Source organism: Elephantulus edwardii, unplaced genomic scaffold (assembly GCF_000299155.1).
Source record: "Elephantulus edwardii isolate Elephantulus edwardi_28Jun2011 unplaced genomic scaffold, EleEdw1.0 scaffold00033, whole genome shotgun sequence".
Taxonomy (NCBI): Eukaryota; Metazoa; Chordata; class Mammalia; order Macroscelidea; family Macroscelididae; genus Elephantulus; species Elephantulus edwardii.
In genome coordinates, this window is record NW_006399783.1 from 9,273,848 (window position 1) to 9,290,984 (window position 17,137).

The following is a 17,137-nucleotide window of genomic DNA, read 5'->3' on the forward strand; positions in this document are numbered from 1 at the left end:
CTGAGTGACACATGTCCTTGGGGATAGTCATTAGTTACAGAGCTCTGCTGACCTAGTGGCAAAAAAGCTGTGCTGCAATCCCAAAAACACGTGGTTCAAGACCACCAGCTGCTCATGGGACAAGTATGAGTAAGCTCTTCCCAAGAACTTAACCACCTCTGAAAATGTATTGCAGGGTCATCCAGGGGTCAGTTCCAACTCTAAGGTACACAACAACAATAAAGAAAAATATTTGCCCCAATTTCCTATCTACACCCTTCCAGATAAGGCATCATGTGGGTGACAGAGGTGGTTAACACACTTGCTACTAATAAAAAGTTTGATATTCAATCCACCCAGAGGTGAATTTCAGTAACCAAAGGCAGGTGTAAGTTTCATACATCCCCTTCATCTCTACACTAGAAAATACCCAGCATCCAGGACTTGGGTGGGCAGATCTGGAGGGAAAATGCCCCACTCTATTTACATCTGATCACACCACTATCACGGCTACTGTTTGCTGTGAAAAGTCCGACAATCTACTGTTAAAAAATATGGAACATTGAAAAGTCTATGAAAATCAATTCTACTCTGACCCACAAGGGTCCCCTATGAGTCAGGCAGGATTGATTCAGTGGCAACCAGCAACCAGTGATTTCAGGCAAGAGAAGCCTGATAATCATGCTACATTTATTTTCCTTAATTAAGCTACTTTGGCAGTGGGACCTACTTATAAGACATGCAAACCAGTGATGCTCCATTAGCCTACTTTCTCATTTTTATTATGGGCTTTGAAACTCTTAGATCAAGAGATGTTTCTTACAAAATGACCTGTGTAGAAATCTCTACTGGGAAGCACCCAGACAAAATATGACAAATGGATGTATGTACTTTGGCTTTCCCAGTGTTGTAAAGCATTTGAGACAACATTTAAGAATGTGGATATATTGTATAATCCCTACATCTCAAAAGGCTCTCAGTAACTTTTAAGTTTGAGCATAATTTGGTCCACCTTAACTAGCTGTGCAAGGCTGCTGTTCTCTTTGCATGAAGCATATGATTTCTGATTTGCCACAACGCTCACTACTCTTTACTGTTTCCCAACAATGAAACATTTTACTGGTTAACTTTCATGTGTGTAATTGTGTGCTTTTATTTTTATTATAGTAAAGAAACATTTCTCTATACTCCTGTTTTATTCAATGGCAGCAAAATAAAATAAATCCATGGGGCTTTGTAATTTTCAGCACAGCTTATTTTATACATTTCTACCCTATGTTTGGCTCTTGCAGGCATCTGAGTAAGCAAGAACTTTACCAAAGGGATGAAAAAACATCCAGCACAATATGCACGCCACAACTAACTTCCCATCTCAGCACCCACGGCGGACATCAGTAATTGATCATGGCTCCCTCTTCTCAAGATTTTCACTAACACAGCACTATCAACAGACATTCCCAAGGAATGAGTTTTAACAGACAAAATGATACCCACTAACATCTTTCTTCTGGCCCAATTCTCTCAATTTACATCGTTGAAAGTTCTATATCAACATAAGCAAACACTGAGTGAGTGGCAACACCTTGATAAAACCTCAGGTCTCCTGACTCTGGTACTATTTGCACAGGCCCAACAACCTCATCAAGAAGAGAGAAAAAGACAACAGGATTCAGAGACAGGCTTGGCTGTGGCAAAAACTGTCAACACATGAGTTGGACTATGTCAGTTACTTCTTTTCTCCGATTTACCACCTGAGGTCTCTTCTTTGCATTAATCCTTCCTACTTATTTTGCCATTTTTAAAATAGTATCTTTTACAAATTTTAGAGAAGTAACAGACTAACCTCTAGCCTATCTTCATTCTAGCCCCTGTTCCCGAACAATCTTAAGAGTCAGGGGGAGTACTTACGGTACCCGGAGCTTGGGAAATTTCTGGATGTCATTTTCTGTTAGATTCTGAAACCAAGATAGACACACGTGGCAAGGTTACAATCCATAAGAAAGACTTTTTTTTCCAGGTGAATAGACTAAGGGAGAGTACAATAGGGAGTAGTGAAGACTGGCACACTGTGACTTTAAAGTGGGGAGTGGTGGGACTGGGGAGTTACAGACCCTCTCCACCCAAACCTTTGAGCTATTGGGTGAGCCTCTGGGCCTAATATTTCTGAGTCTTTCATAAACAAAATGAATTTTTTAATTAATATTTTCATAAAGAATAGTCCATAGAAAGTTGTTCTACCTCTCTTGCTATTCAAATCCACCAAAGGTTCATCAGGAGAAAGATGGGCAATCTCTCCTTTGTGAATTATGGGCTTCTACAAACCTCTAGAGTGTTAATCATGAGTTGGTTTCGACCAAATAACTTGAGGGTATTTTTTATCTTTTAAAAAAATATTGACAATTTTCATTTAAACCAAGTCTATGAGAGGCAAATCTGTGGGAAAACCAATTGAAAATTGTTTAGTAGAATGAATTGGGCCACTTTGCAATCTCTTTCCTAGGCTTTTCCATCTCTTTTGGTCTCTATTTCAACCTGTTGTTGTTATGTGCCATCGAGTTGCCTGCAACCCTGTGTACAGCAGCTCTGAACGCTTCCCTCTCCTGAGCCTGTCTCACGAACTCCAACACACCAACCCCCTTTTCCCCAGTTACTGTATCAATCCATCTCATCTGGGATCTACCTCCCCTGCACTGTCCTTCAACCCTTCCAGGTAGGATATCCTTCTCCAAGGACCAGTTCCTCTTTGTCACATACCCAAAATATGTGAGATGGACCTTCTGTAGAGAAATCAATTTAGAAAAGGTGTCTCTGTCTTTTACCACTCTTATCCCACCCTTTTTCACCAGGCCTATTGGTAAGAACCTCCATACATGGCAATGTAATAGAGGGGATTTCTAACACATATTGATGAACTGACCTGGGCCTTTTTGTCTTACTCAAACTCACTGCCGTCAAGTCAGAAGCAACTCACAGCAGACCTTCTGTCAGTTTTCCGAGGTTATAAATCAGAGGGGAGGGGCCACTGGTGGATCCCATCTACCAAGGAGGCCCAGCCTTGGAGTTAACAGTGCAACTCACTATCGACTATGCAACTAGAACCTCCTTTTGCCTTAATAACTTACTTAATCCTCACATTGACCCTATGACATTGGAACTCTAAGTGCACCCATGGTATAGGTAAACTAGGACTTGATATTAAGGGAATGGCAGCTTTTGGAGGATAGACTTGGAGTTAGAACACTGACTCTGGAGAATCCACAGTGTATTTTTTTCCCCCTATAGCTCTTCTTTCCTCCAAGTCAGAACTTTCTGAGAGGTCGGGTAGATTGTGAGGGGTTAGGCAGAGTGAAAGAAGAGAACTGGAAGAGAGGCATAGGTGCTGATACTGAGAACAGAAAGGTGTGTGGGCATGCTTTCTATGGAACCGATGACGAACAATCAAAAGGAACCAAGTAAGACTAGAACAGTGACCGGCTGGCAGCTCTGTTACGTTCTGACTAAGGCCAGAGGGCTGGGAGGTCAAGGGGTGCGATCTAGAGTCAGACAGCAGGGGCTTGAACACTGGTTCCGCTATTTAGCAGCTGTTTTCATGTCTACACATACGTAATTTTCCTGAGTCTCAGTGCTCCCATCTGTTAAATAGAAGGCTTATGAAAGACATTACTGCCCTGGATGGTACATGCTGGGACCGCAGACATGGTATGTTTGAGTATAGTGCCCGGTATGCGGTACATGACTGAGAAATGGAGAGTGAGGGGAGAAATTACTGCCAAGGGGCCAGGGAGCAGCTGGGGCTGGGGTGGGCTCTGTGGCAAGATTGTGTTCACCTCTTTTCCCCCTCAGAGATAAGTTCTGCCTGTGAGGTTGTTGCTGCCTGTGGAAGAGTCTGTGGTCTTCACTTTTGTGTTCAGCTGGTCAGAGGTGACATGAGAGCATCTTAAAAACCAAAAACTAAACCAATTTTCTCTGATGTGACAAAGGCTCGTGATCACTTAAAGGGTGTTAGAGGAGAACCATACTGAGGCTCTTACTCAACTGAGGGTTTTACTCAACACAAACTTATTGCTGTGGAGTCAGAACTGAATCATAGCTGATCTTCATTGGGTTTCTGAGGCTGTCAGTCACATGAGAGGAAACTGCTCATCTCCCTCGGAGCCACTGGAGATTTGAGTTGCCAAAGAGAGTTAGCAACACAACACTGATGACAGAAATAGATTGAGAGGCATTTTTCCCTGAGGCAGTTCTGGATGGATTTGAACCTCCAACCTTTAGACTAGCAGCACAGCACTTTAACAGTTTCTTCCACACAGGGACTCCCAGGGCACCTTGACGATGTGAGTCCAGAGAAGATGAGACTTCATGGCCAAATGTTTTCACATGTATTTTTGGAAACCTCTCCTCTCCGGGAAGATACTGACTCGTGTTGAGAACATGCAGGATACGTTGGGGGCCTCCTGAGGGAGTTGAAAAGGACAGTAGCTGACTAACAGCAGGCTGCTGGCTCCTGTTGTGTTGAATGAAAAATACAAACTGAGAAGAAATCAGGAACTGTGTGGAGAGAAGGTGGAAAGGGAACATGACTGGAGACACAGAAAAGCAGAAAGTTAAGAAAAAAAGAAGTATTAACAGACAGAAACTTGGAAGGAAAAGGAGAGACTTTTAAACCATTTGCTTGGTTTTGGTTTTTTATTGTTTTGCTGTGTGGTGGAACTTCGTCCTCCTCCTCCTTCATAAACCTTTAGGAAACTCTGTTTACTATACAATCATTTTAGGGTTATGTGTGTGAGTTTGGATAGGGTCTGAGTCTATGTGGAGGGTGTACTAAAAGAGCACAGAGAGAAGAAAAGCTACTAATATGGCCTTATCTACAGAGTGGTGTGAGCACTATTGCTGGCTAAATCATGAGCCAGTCTCCCTTTCTTCTTTCCTGACCAGTACTGTTTGTCCTGGCGTAGACTATGACTCGGGTATGCATGGTATTAATGGTCTACATGTTCAACAGCTAGCGGAAAGGTTGGAGGTTCAAGTGTACCCTGAGTGCTTAGAAGAAAGGGCTGGCATTCTGCTTCTGAAAAAGCCACCTCTGAAAACCCAAGGGAGTATATAGCTCTGCTCTGACATGTATATGGGGTCTCCAGGCCCTGCAGGAGGACACCTGAACTTTTTCAATTTTTTTCCAGGGCAACAGTAGGCCTGCTTCAAATATTTAACTCCCTAGATATCCGTTTAAAGACTAAGAAGCACCTGGTTAAGTCATGGTGTCTTAATTGTTTCATCTGGTGTGAAAGTTGGACAAGGAAGAAGAAAGATCAGAGAATAATTGATGCCTTCTAATTGTTGCATTGAATTGGCTGTCAAAGGAACAGATTAATCTGTCCTGAAGGAAGTGTAGAGGCAAAGATGGTGAAACTTGTTTATTGTAAGAGTACGGAATGAGGGTTGCAGAGTGGATTATATTTGGGGGTTGGGGGATGTGTGTGGGGGATTGCGTACCAATGAGGGAGTTTTTCTGTTTTTCTTTTGCGTTTGAAGGAGAGGAGCAAACGGGGGGGGGAATGGGGCGGGGAGAGGGGTGCAACAATGAATGAATTCTGAAAACTCTGTAGATGTTCATTGAAATGAAAAATAAAGAAATTTAAAAAAATAAAAAAATTAAAAAAAAGAAAACAAACAAACAAAAAAAAGATGGTGAAACTTTCTCTTAAATACCTTGGGCATGTTGGCAGGAGGGACCAGTCCTTGGAATAAGACAGAATTCTTGGAAAATGTAGAGTCACAGAAAGAGATGAAGATGCACAACAAGATGGGCAGACACAGTGACTGCAGTAATGAACTTGAGCGTGAAGGAAATTGTGAGGATGGCACGGTCAGAGCAAGGTTTCAATGTGTTGTCATAGGGTCTCTTTAAATCATGGTTGCATTAATGGCACTTAACAACAACAAATGTCCTCATAACTAGCAGAGGACACGCCACTACACTTCACTACAGCAAGTGAGAAGATACAGCTTGATGTCTGCTGAAGGGAATTTTTGGAAAATTTATTATATATTATTAAAAAAATAAGATATTCACTGAATCACTCACTCTTTTCCCACCTTCTCCTGCCTGTGAGGTAGGTGGGTGCCTGCCTAGAGGGGGAATAGCCAATGCAGCAACATGAGGAGATGCCATGGGCTTTTCCTCAGGCTAAAAGGAGCCTGTTTTCTGGATCACTTTGCTGGAGATATTCACCAACCCTGGGTATCCAGTTGCCAATTTCTTATTGCTTGAAAAAGATAACGTCTGTTTGGTAAAACCACTGTGGTCAGGTTTCTGTTACACACAGCCACGTGTCTTCCTATGTGACTCAAGTTCCAAGCACTTTGCCTCCCCCTCCTCTTCCATCTTCTAAGGAGCTCTGGTTGGGTGGCCCCTGGGGAAATGCACCATTAGCCTCAAAGTAACATCACTTTCAAGATTCAAATCCACCAGAGGCTCCAAGAGAGAGTGAAAATCTCCTCCCGTGCAGTTTACTGCTTCTGAAAAACCCAGTAATGGGTCAACAAAAAGTTGCTTTCAACTTGAAGGCAATGAGTTAATCTTTTCCACCCTTTAAAGCACAGTACCCCTCACCTCCCACTGGACAAGTGGATGTCATTCCCACCAAGGAAAGGGAAATAAAAGCAAAAGAGAATTCAGCTTCTTCAGGAGGACATCATAACTCTTGTTCTGTAGAAGAAAGGCAGGAAGGAAGAAGAGACAAAGGAAAAATTATGGGAGGGGGAAGAGAAGGGAGAAAAGGAGGGAAAAACAAAAGAGAAAAATAAGAAAGGTCTTCCACTCTGCTTTCAAGAGCACTGAGTAGATAGGCAAGAACTTAGAGTTCACATGCAAATGCATTGCACCCAGAGTGTCCAAGAGTGGGGATGGGTGGGAAGACCTCAGGCAAAGCATTGAGCACCCCAGTTACTGGGGCAGATGTCTGGCTTTTCTCCCAGCTTTCCCACTTCCTATGTCTTTCTACTTCCTCTTAGTTTACATGCAACAAACAGAATTAGTTGCGTACTTTCAAAGGCTGATGGTCCCAGAGATTAGAACTGAAGAGACACATCTGATCAGATACCATCTCCCAGTGAAGGAAATGCCCTGGAATGCCCACAAGGCTGGTATGGGGAATCACAGAGCCAGAAGGGCCTATTGCTCTCACAGCAGGTCACAGGGCATGCGGCTGCTACCAGGACCAGCCCTAAAGATGCAGTATCTTCCCACTGAAGCAACCTGAGACGCTGCTGTCAGTGCTACAGGCTCCAGAATGAAGAAGGGTTAGCAACAGGTTTTGAGAACAGCAATACAACAGCATAACCACAGGAATTCTATTGGCTAATAGCTCAATACAAATGCCATTGTTAAGACTCCAATGGTGTTACACTAATTAAATATTTACTTGAGATCATTTCGTGTGTATGTAACTTGTGTCAAGTCTGATCACACCTCTGTATATTGATTTTCTCCTCTGCAAGTGAGTTGGAGGGTTTCCTGAAGCTTCCTATCTGCTACAGAACAAGCTTCTGTAAGGAATTATGTGTTAAATCACGTCTTTACCCCAGCATGTGCCTGGTACCTGACAAAGCTTTGTGTATGAAATGAATTCAGGAAAGACTTAGGAAATGAATAGGTGGGTGAAGGAACAATTTAGATAAAATATCAATAGATATGACTTATATTGACCAAGTGACTGTGGAATGGGCTTGAGTATATCAGCAATGGTGAGGATGGCCCAGGAGAGGGAAGGCTTTAGTTCTGTCATTCATAGGGTCCCTGTGAGTTGTAGTTGACTCAATAGGGCCTAACAACAACATTATGACAACTAAAAGCAAAACAGCCCAATAAACCTAAAAACAGTCAAGCTAATTCCAAACTCGTCAAATAGAACTGCTCCTTAGCATTTCTAAGGCTGTAAATCTGTACAAAGGAGCTCTGAGGACCAAGAATAAAGGAAGTGGCATTGCTCACCCAAACGCCATGCCTCCCTGGTGGTTTATATATACTAGTGGCTCCTTGAGAGAAAGAAGAGCATTCTCCAGGAAGATTACAGCCTCAGAAATCTAGCAGAGGGTCATCTATGAGTCAGTTACAACTTAACAACAGAGAGAGAGAGAGGAGAAAGAAAGGGAGAGAGGAAGAGAGAGAGACAGAAAAGAGAGAGAGAAAAAGAGAGGGAGGGAGGGAGGGAATGAGAGATATCATTATAAGAATAGACCATCTCATCTTTCTCCCACAGAGCGGCTGGTGGATTTGAACAGCTAACTTTTCACTTAGCAAACCAACTCTTAACTGGCTGCATTGTCAGAGCTCTGCCATAATTTTGGCACCAGAATGAGACTTCTATACTGCCTAGAAGGGAGCAGATGACTGTTCCTTGGTGATAATGGTGATGTCTCCTTGGTGATATTTGGTGCTAATGAGCTCACTGTCATGGAAGGAGTTCCAACTAATAATACAGGCGTCTTGGGTAGAAAGTCAGAGTATGTGACTTCTCTGGCCTCTCTAATTCTCAAGTGTCATGGTCATGTTTTCTTACTGTCTAGGCCCTCCAGGAGTCACAGTATAGCTTGTCCTCCTCAAGTTCACAATATTTATCTCAGGAGAGCCTTGAATTTTCTTCCCACTTCTTTTTTAAAGAGTGAAGGAAAGTATCTGGAAGGAATGTGGTTAGGATCTCTCTCATCCACATATAAGGTTGTCTTTTCAGGGGCAGTCGTCAGACAACCTCCCAAACTAACCAGCACCTTTATCTCCACAGCTAGGGCTGCATCCCCTTGCCTTTAATGGCTTGGTCTTTAATATACAGTTATACCTTAAAACTTTTTAATACAATGGAGCGAAGAGCACCATATCTCTGAGAGATTAAATTGACACAAAGCCAACTAGGTGAAATTAGTAGAGAGAAAAGGAAAACAATGGGAAAACAGAGGTTGAATTCATCCATTCTTTTCTGCTCAGTGAGTTTGTGATGCAGAATGAGAGGCTGGAGAAGAAAATGCTGTTTCTCTAGATGGTATGTTTTCTCCCATAGGCTTCTGGATGGCATTTAAATCAACTTTCAAGGATAATTTTTGTGATTATTATTGGAGTCTTCACTTTATTTTGACTTTATAAGCTAGCTCCCTGTCAGCACAAGTGTTGAGAAGAGTATGACTTAGAAGGATTTTGAGCAGTGGTAAGACTGGGGTTTCCCAGCCTCTGAAGAGGAAAAGGACTGTGTGAGGATCCTGAAGACAAACATTGACCTCAGGCAGCCTCAGGGTCAAGAAAGACCAGACAGGAAATCACGGGATGCCCCTGGTTTCAATGTCTTTGACTGACTAGAACTTACCAGAAACCGTGGTCCATCTATGTGGTATTTCTTCACCGCCTTTTCACAGTCTTTATAGTTAAGCTGCAAAGAGAAAGGAAATATGTCCTCAATGGCAGGTAGACCCATGCCGTTGGCTCGTCTCCACTTCTTGCCCGACACTCAGTAATTTGTGGTACTTGTGGATTGCCAGGCACCCTTCCCCTCCGCACCCCTGTCTAGCGGAGGGGCCCATCCCTACCTCAGCCACACTCCTGCTTTCACTACCCCTTTGGGGCTTTCAGAACTGGAGCAATTGTCTCAGTCTAAGCCCCTGCTCGAGGAGCAGCCAGAATGTTCCTTAACAGAGACTTTGGTGAAACTTCATCTCACATGGCCTACAATGCTAACCTGACTCATGCTTCGTAAAGTAAAGATCCAGAGGAAGAGAGGCAGACCCTCAGCAAGATGAACCGACTCAGTGGTTGCAAGAATGGGCTTAAACACAACAGAGGCTGTGCGGACAGTGCAGGGTTGGATGGGTTCATTCTGTCCCATGCGGGGTTACTATGAATTGTAGCTGATTCAATAGCACTTAGCAAGAGCCTATAGAAAAAAAAGCTGTCTTCCAGGCATGCAAAGGCCTGCTTAAAGGGACGCTACCGGTTATATAAAGGCAATCTGCCCCTTGAAGAAATGAACGGGCACTGAAAGAAGAAAATATGCACTATACATTGTCTCACCGCCATGGACAACCCTGAGGAACTTTACGATTCAGTTCTATTAATGCCTTTTCTAAGCACATTTCTAAACATATTTGAGGTTATAATATTTATTTAAAGTCGTTAGACTGCTTCCTCTAAAAATTACTTAAGATCACAGTATGGGTATTGTTCTTTATAATTACAAACTTGTTTTAAGCTTTATTTTAATGACGACCATATTATTTACTTGTTCTCTTACTGCGGTGCGGTTAGATTGTTTTCCCGAATTTGCTGTCCTTGGAATGATGAAAATTACCAATAATTCTTGAGCACTTGAGTTGTGGTAAACACTATTTCAAGTACTTAAACTCATCCTGTGTCACACCTTGCAGATGTGGAATCTGAGGCTCAGAAAGCTGGATGACTTGCAAGAGGTCTGGCGGCAGACCAACCTTCTAATATTTCTGTTATGCATATTACTTTTTTAACGTGTAATAGCCATTGAATCAATTCCTTCTCATATAGAAAAGACCCTATAGAAAGAGTAGAACTATCTCATAGCGTTTCTAAAACTTCGAGTATTCACAGAAGTAGACTGCCTCATAATTCTCCAACAAGGTGACTGGGGGTTTGAGCCTCTATTTCAGTTCACCTGATCAACAGTAACTAAAATCATCAAATGTAAGTGTACAGCCCAATGTGATCTCTAGATCAAGATGCAGAATATCAAGGCCATCCTTTCATGTGCAATTTTTCTTTTCTCTCTCTCCATAAGAAAAATTGTTTGAGGTCATGTCTTAGACTAGAGTTCCATCAATGGGACTGATCATTTTGGACAGACACCTTGAGTCTATCTTGAAATGCCCTGCTTATTAATAACAGTATGAGGTATCCATTTACCCTTTTCTTGAATAACATAAACCTTCTCACTTTAAAATATCTCTGGATTTGATGGTTGAGCCTAGAACATGTAAATGCTAAATGCCTTTCCTTAAGGACTGCCTGCATGGAGTGGGACTCTGAGTTTTTGGCAGACTTCTTTGTGGACAAAATTAAGATGATACACTCCAAAAGTCAACAAAGATAAAACAAAAATAGAATTGTTGGACTCTCTTGGCGGGGGGTACTGTCATTCTCAGAAAGCTGATTAGGGGTCTGCGTGGGAAACACCACCACTCAGGGCACCGTGCCAGCAGCAGTCACGTCAGTTCCCCCTGTGCTCCATACAGCTTTGCTGGATGGTTGTAGGGAAGCAAATTGCTAAGCTTTACTTCGAAGAAGTTTCTGTGTGCCCTTGAACCACCAGTCTTTCAATTAGCATCTCAGGGCATTAAATGTTTTTACCTCCCAGGGTCTCCTAGGCACCATGAACATGCCTTTTATCTACATGTGGTGTGGTGTAAATGATTCATAGGAAATTCAACGGCCTTTAATGTATCTTTTTCACTGTCATCTTCATCAGATAAGTCTCTAGTTCTGCAGAACGCAGTTTTGGACGCTGGGCAGACAGACAGTCTTGCAGACAGGGCTGAATTTTGAATCATAATTTATTAATCTAGGAGTCTAGAGTCTGTATTTTTAATTTTTATTTCTTTTCATTAATGTATGAAAACAGGGCATTCTGATGGGTACACCATAGAAGGTTGTGCTGCTAACCCGAAGTATCCACCACTCCAGTGGTTCAAATCCACCAGCTTCTCTGCTGGAGAAAGACTACAAATCCCCTCCTGTGTTATTTACAGCCTCTGCAAATGCACTGCAGGATCAGATGTGACTTGGTTCTCACTTGACAGTAATGAGTTGAGTGAGTGAGTAGTAAAGTACTCCTCACAAAAGGTTTGCCATCCAATACACTTCAGAGACACAAATTGAGTCATTGATTACAACAATGGGCTGGTGCATGTCAGAGACTTTTGGGATGACGCAGGACAGGGAAAAGGTTCAATGTGCTGTCCATAGTGTCTCTGTGAATCATAGTCCACTTGATGACACCTAACAACAATCACATTTACCATGCTACAGCCATTGCCACTATCGAGGTTCTATTTTAAGCAAGCACCCTCAAGGATTCTTGGGAGCAGCCAGTTTTGGTAGGCATTAATACAGACAGGTGCCTGACATTGTAAGTGAAAGAATTCAGGCTCAGAGAAAGGAGGGGACTTGCCCAAGTTTGCCCAGTGAATTGTGCACACAGTCAGGATTAGAAGCGTGGCTCTGAGTCAGTGTTTCTCTGACGGAGAGCACAGAGATGCTTTGCGGCTAAATCAAAAGGAATCAGAGTGTAAAGAAATACAGAACTCCATTTTGGTCTCCAGAAACTTATGTTCCAGACAGAGGAGGAGACAATAGCATCTAAGAAAAGAAGACAAACCAACCAACCAACCAACCAACCAACCAACCAACCAGTCTTTTTCTCCCTAGTCCAGATCCAGTTATTTAACACAGGAAAAATGAAGGGGTCAACCAGTAACTGGCTCTCTTCTCTCTGCTAAATGCTCCCATACATGATGTCCTATCACCCACACAGCAATCCTCTGAGGTCAGTCACTACTACCAGAATCAACCAGTTACTGTCAACTGGACATTGACCCATGGCAACCCCATGTGTACTAGAGTAAAACTGTACTCCACGGGATTTTCAGTGACAAATTTTTTAAATTTGGGGCCTTTTTTCTGAGGTGCTTATTCATGTGTGTGGTTAACAGTCAAACATGCTTGCTGGTAACACCACCCAGCAGCTCCTAGTTACTGTTGTTGGTTTTGTAGTCATGTGCCATTCTGGTTCTTACTCAAAGCAAATCTGTGGGCAACACAACAAAATACAGCTCAGCTCTGCTCCATCCTCTCAATAGCTGCTGTGTGTGAGCTTATTGTTGCAGCTAGTGTCAATCCATTTCAACATGGGGGATGGGGTGGTCTTCTTCCTCCACCCCCCGCGGTCCCCCAACACTCTACTTTACCAAGCAAGCCATTATTCTGACTCATGGTAACCCTCCTGCAAAGGAAAAGATTGCCCATCTGTATTCCATAGCGTGGCTTATGGATTCAAACTGCTGACTTTTCCATTAGCAGCACAACAAAGACTGCATTATGCCGACAGAACTTCTTTTAGTTGTTATTTTACTGATGATGAAGCTAAAGCCAGAGAGACGCAACAGCTAGAGAAAGGTCACTAGACTGACAGACAGCAGAGTCAGGCTTCACATCAAGGTGTCTGACTCCAGAACTGGGCTGGGACACCACTGAGAGTGGCCTGACCACATCGTCTTGTTAGGAGCTACATCTGTCAATGGGTCCTGCCAGTGGAGCATTTGGTCACTAACATAAGGGGTCAGTTTACATGAAATTTGGCTCTAGGGATAGAGATGGTCAGGATTCAAAGGGTCTCTAACTGTGGTGGACAATGCCTATCCAGACCCCAGAATCCTTTAAATCTCACCATCTCCCCCCCCCCCGCCCCACACACACACACACACACACACACACGATTTTTAATGCTGGGAAGGAGGAACTATACAGGTGATGTGGATTAACTATACAGGTGATGTGGATTTGCTGTGTGACTTGAGGTCTCCATGAACCACATTCGCTTTCCTCCTAATTTAGTCAGGGCAATGTCTTTGTGACTCACTATATTTCATTTCCATGAACTAAAGGAAATTTTATGTGTGGATGCTTCTTTTATCAAACAGCCTGTGTCAATGCCCTTCTTGGATACCTATCTTTACCCCTCAACCTGTCCCTGACTTCCCCTCACTAAATCTCACTTCTTTCCTCCTTTCTCTCTTGAGCTAGATGCCTCGCTCTGTTTCCTGAACTTACTTGATCTGCACTTAAGGAAAGTATTCAGAAACATCCTTTGAAATGTAACTGTCTAATCAATGGTCTTTGCACACACCGGGTTGAAACCAAGTTTATTCTGACCTTTTGTGGAGAGAGTACCAGAAATAAGAAGCCCAAAATGTAGTAAGTAATGCAAAGTGTGTGTGGCAGGCCTCTGCCATTACACACTCAATTCCACCTTTTCTCCTTCTGGTCACCCTGGCTGGGGAAGAAATGCTGTGACTGTAGATTCCCTGTTACTATATAGACCTCAGGTTTGGTTGTGCTTCCTAAAAAGCCTGTTCCATCCTTTGTGCCTCAGTTTCCCCAGAAGAAACAGGAAGTTGATTTACTCTAGATGAAAAGATGCTATGCTCTGGAGTGCCAGTTAAATTTGACGGCAGCCTTCAGGAATGCAAATGTTAGGGCTCCAGTGTCTCTCACACGACAACTCCTTTGGATAGTTGACAGAGAGGCTCTGACTGGGTCCTGCAGCTTGGCGTCTATCCACAAAGATGATGTGCGCATAGACAGAAACTGTACATAAGGATCCTGGAGCATCTTCCCCAGTGCTGAAGGGCAGAAGAACAGCTATCTGGTCCCAAATTTGTCACTGGCTTGACCTATGATCCTGTATGGCCTCTTTCATTTTGGGGTCTTGGTTTCCCTGGAAGTAAAATGACTCTTGCTCATTGTCTGCCCCGTCTCCTAAGATTCTCCTGAAGGTCTAGTGAGACTCGGTCCTCTGTCAAAACTTGAGGTCCTTCCCTTCAGGGGCATAAGCAATAAATGTCCAACTATCACACATTATAGTCTAGTATGGTCCTCATCCTGTTCTCCATTTCTGCTACCCCCAGGACCCTATTGCTACCTTTCTGGGCAACTGATTTCATATTTACTGCAATTCTCTGAGTTTCAGAACACAGAAAGGCAAGACACCAACCCTGCCTCTGACATAAACAGCTTCTAAGGTTGGAGGCCACTAGTCCTCCCTGAGCCGACTCTGTGGCTGAGCCAAGGGAGCTCCTGACAAGGTGCTGCTGGGTGTTACATGGAAGTAGCCCGCAGGACAAGAAACTTGGGCTCTGGCACATAGTAGGTGTGCATAATTTGAGAGCTTGTCTTTCCTCCCTTCTTCCCAGTACTCGCCCCAGAAAATTCAGCTTTTTTTTTTGTTATGTGTACACAACACCCAGTTAACTACTGAGGAAGGATATAGTTGTGGGGCTGGACATCTCATTCCTGTCTTTCATATTTTGCCTGAACTTCATATCCCAACCCATTAAAGGCATCTTGAACCTTCCCAATGAGAAAAGAGCATGCTCACCTTCTTGAAGTAGTCAGCGAGGCTGTCAGAGTCCCATGCCAGGACCTCGGAGCGAAAGGGGACATTCCTCAGTGCCATGCCTGCTCTCTTCTGGGAGGAAGCTCACAATCTGAGTGCAGATGGTACACCCATGAATGGATAACCCCAAAATCCAGAGCTTGACAGTGTTGTTGTCACTTCCAACTCCCAGGTGCCTTCTGGAACACTCTTGCTGGAGGCCACACGTCTCTTCTGCTGTAGCCAGATCCCAGAAAGCAACGACTTCCTCTGCGAACAAATATGGTTTCTTCTCAGAAACCGACTCAGCTAGTTTCCTTTACCACTTCCTCTGTTGAGCTCTAAATAAGTAAACAAGGAAGTGTAGTTCTGGGTGCCTGAGATGCAGAGAGCAGCAGGGCAGGCCCCTCAGCCCAGGGGCAGAGAAGCTGAAGGAGACTGCAGTGTGAGTCCAAGTGCTCAGCCATTAAGACCACTCGGGTATATACTCATGTCTGTATCACATTCCTTCTAGGTCAGGTCTCTGCAGATGAAAATCCATTTTGACGGTTGACCTAGAATAGAGATAATTCCTCACATAAGTCAATGGCCAAGTAGAGGACTATGTCTTTTCAATGCTTCCCAACAACTTTTCCCTCCCACCTTCATCTCTATTAAAGGGACAAAGTTGAGATCCCCTCCACTGCTTTTTCACATCTAAGAGAATGCTTTCATACTCTATCAAACCATTATTGTAGAAATAGAAAGGAAACTATTAAAACATGTATGATGATCCGGGGTTAGGTGGGGTGGGGGGTGAGAGCAGACAAGTGAGGATGAACGGGAGGATATCATAGGGTTACACAACTTGGTGGGTCGAAGGAGGGGTGGGTAAAGGAAATGGGAAAGATCCGGTGGTGATCTGGAAAGACAAGGTAATGGTGGACATAGTTCAGAGTTGATTAATTTTATAAAATACAATTAACGGGAATGATTGAATGAAACACAATGTGAATGAAGGATAGTGTGAAACACAATGTACACAAATTTTGTAAGCAAACCAATATAAAATTAAAATTTATTAAAAAAGGGGTGCTGCTAATGACAGCCTGAGCTCAGTTCCAAGGTTGACTATAAACTTGGGTTCTGATGTTAGTAGGCAGCTCTGGTGGCCTAATGAGTAAGAAGTTGTGCTGCCAACCCAAAGGCAGGTGGTTCGAATCCACCAGTGCCCCTTAGAAGGAAGATGGGCAATCTCTTTCCATGTCATCTTATTGCCTCTTAAAACTTGCTGGAGAATCAGCTATGAATCAGTTCTGATTCAACAGCACACAACAACAACGACATCTACATGCTGGGAGCTCTGGTGGTGTAGTGCACAGGGAATTGCACTGCTAACCCAAAAGCAGTGCCCCTTTGGTGGTTCGAATCCACCCATAGCTCCTCAGAAGATGGGCAATCTCCTCCCATGAGATTTACAGTCGTGAAAACTCCTGGGACAGTCAGCTCTGAATTGGTTAACACCGATTTAACACCAAGAAGTTTTCAGTTTTCAATATGCTGTGCAAGCTCAGGCAATGACTAAGTCTCTGGGAAGCTCAGATTTGGAATCTTGGAAACCAGAAGAATTGCCTCAGATACAGGTATAATGTAGCTAGGTTTGACTTTGTTAACATGAAAGATGGGGAAAAAAACCCCAAAAACTACAATGATGCTGATTCTAGGTGACACAAGTAGCTGATATGCTTGGCTGCTTACTGAAAGTCTGGAGGCTCCAGTTCATTGGAGGGCTCCTTGTAAGAAAGACCTGGTGATCTATTTCTAAAGCCAGCTGTACAACCTCCCCCACCCTCCACCCCGCTGCACAGTTCTGCTCTGACACACACGGCATTGCCATCAGTCAGAATCTACTTGATACCCGCTGGTTTTTATTGATACTGACATATGTTCTACTAACTATTGATCTCACCTTATAAACTATTCAAAGAGCACATTCCCTGGTGTATCCTTGAAAC

General features: G+C 43.4%; 1 protein-coding gene across 1 annotated transcript in view; it reads right to left on the reverse strand.

Moving 5' to 3' along the window:
- The window catches only part of LCP2 (lymphocyte cytosolic protein 2 (SH2 domain containing leukocyte protein of 76kDa)), a 74,614-nt gene extending 59,390 nt beyond the window's left edge, over positions 1 to 15,224 (reverse strand). Inside the window, exons 1-3 of the mRNA XM_006884421.1 lie at positions 15,147 to 15,224; positions 9,336 to 9,398; positions 1,888 to 1,934 (exon numbers count right to left, since the gene is read on the reverse strand). Of these exons, the coding sequence (XP_006884483.1) occupies positions 1,888 to 1,934; positions 9,336 to 9,398; positions 15,147 to 15,224 (188 nt within the window). The remainder of the gene's footprint in view (positions 1 to 1,887; positions 1,935 to 9,335; positions 9,399 to 15,146) is intronic.
- Between the last annotated feature and the right edge of the window lie 1,913 nt (positions 15,225 to 17,137).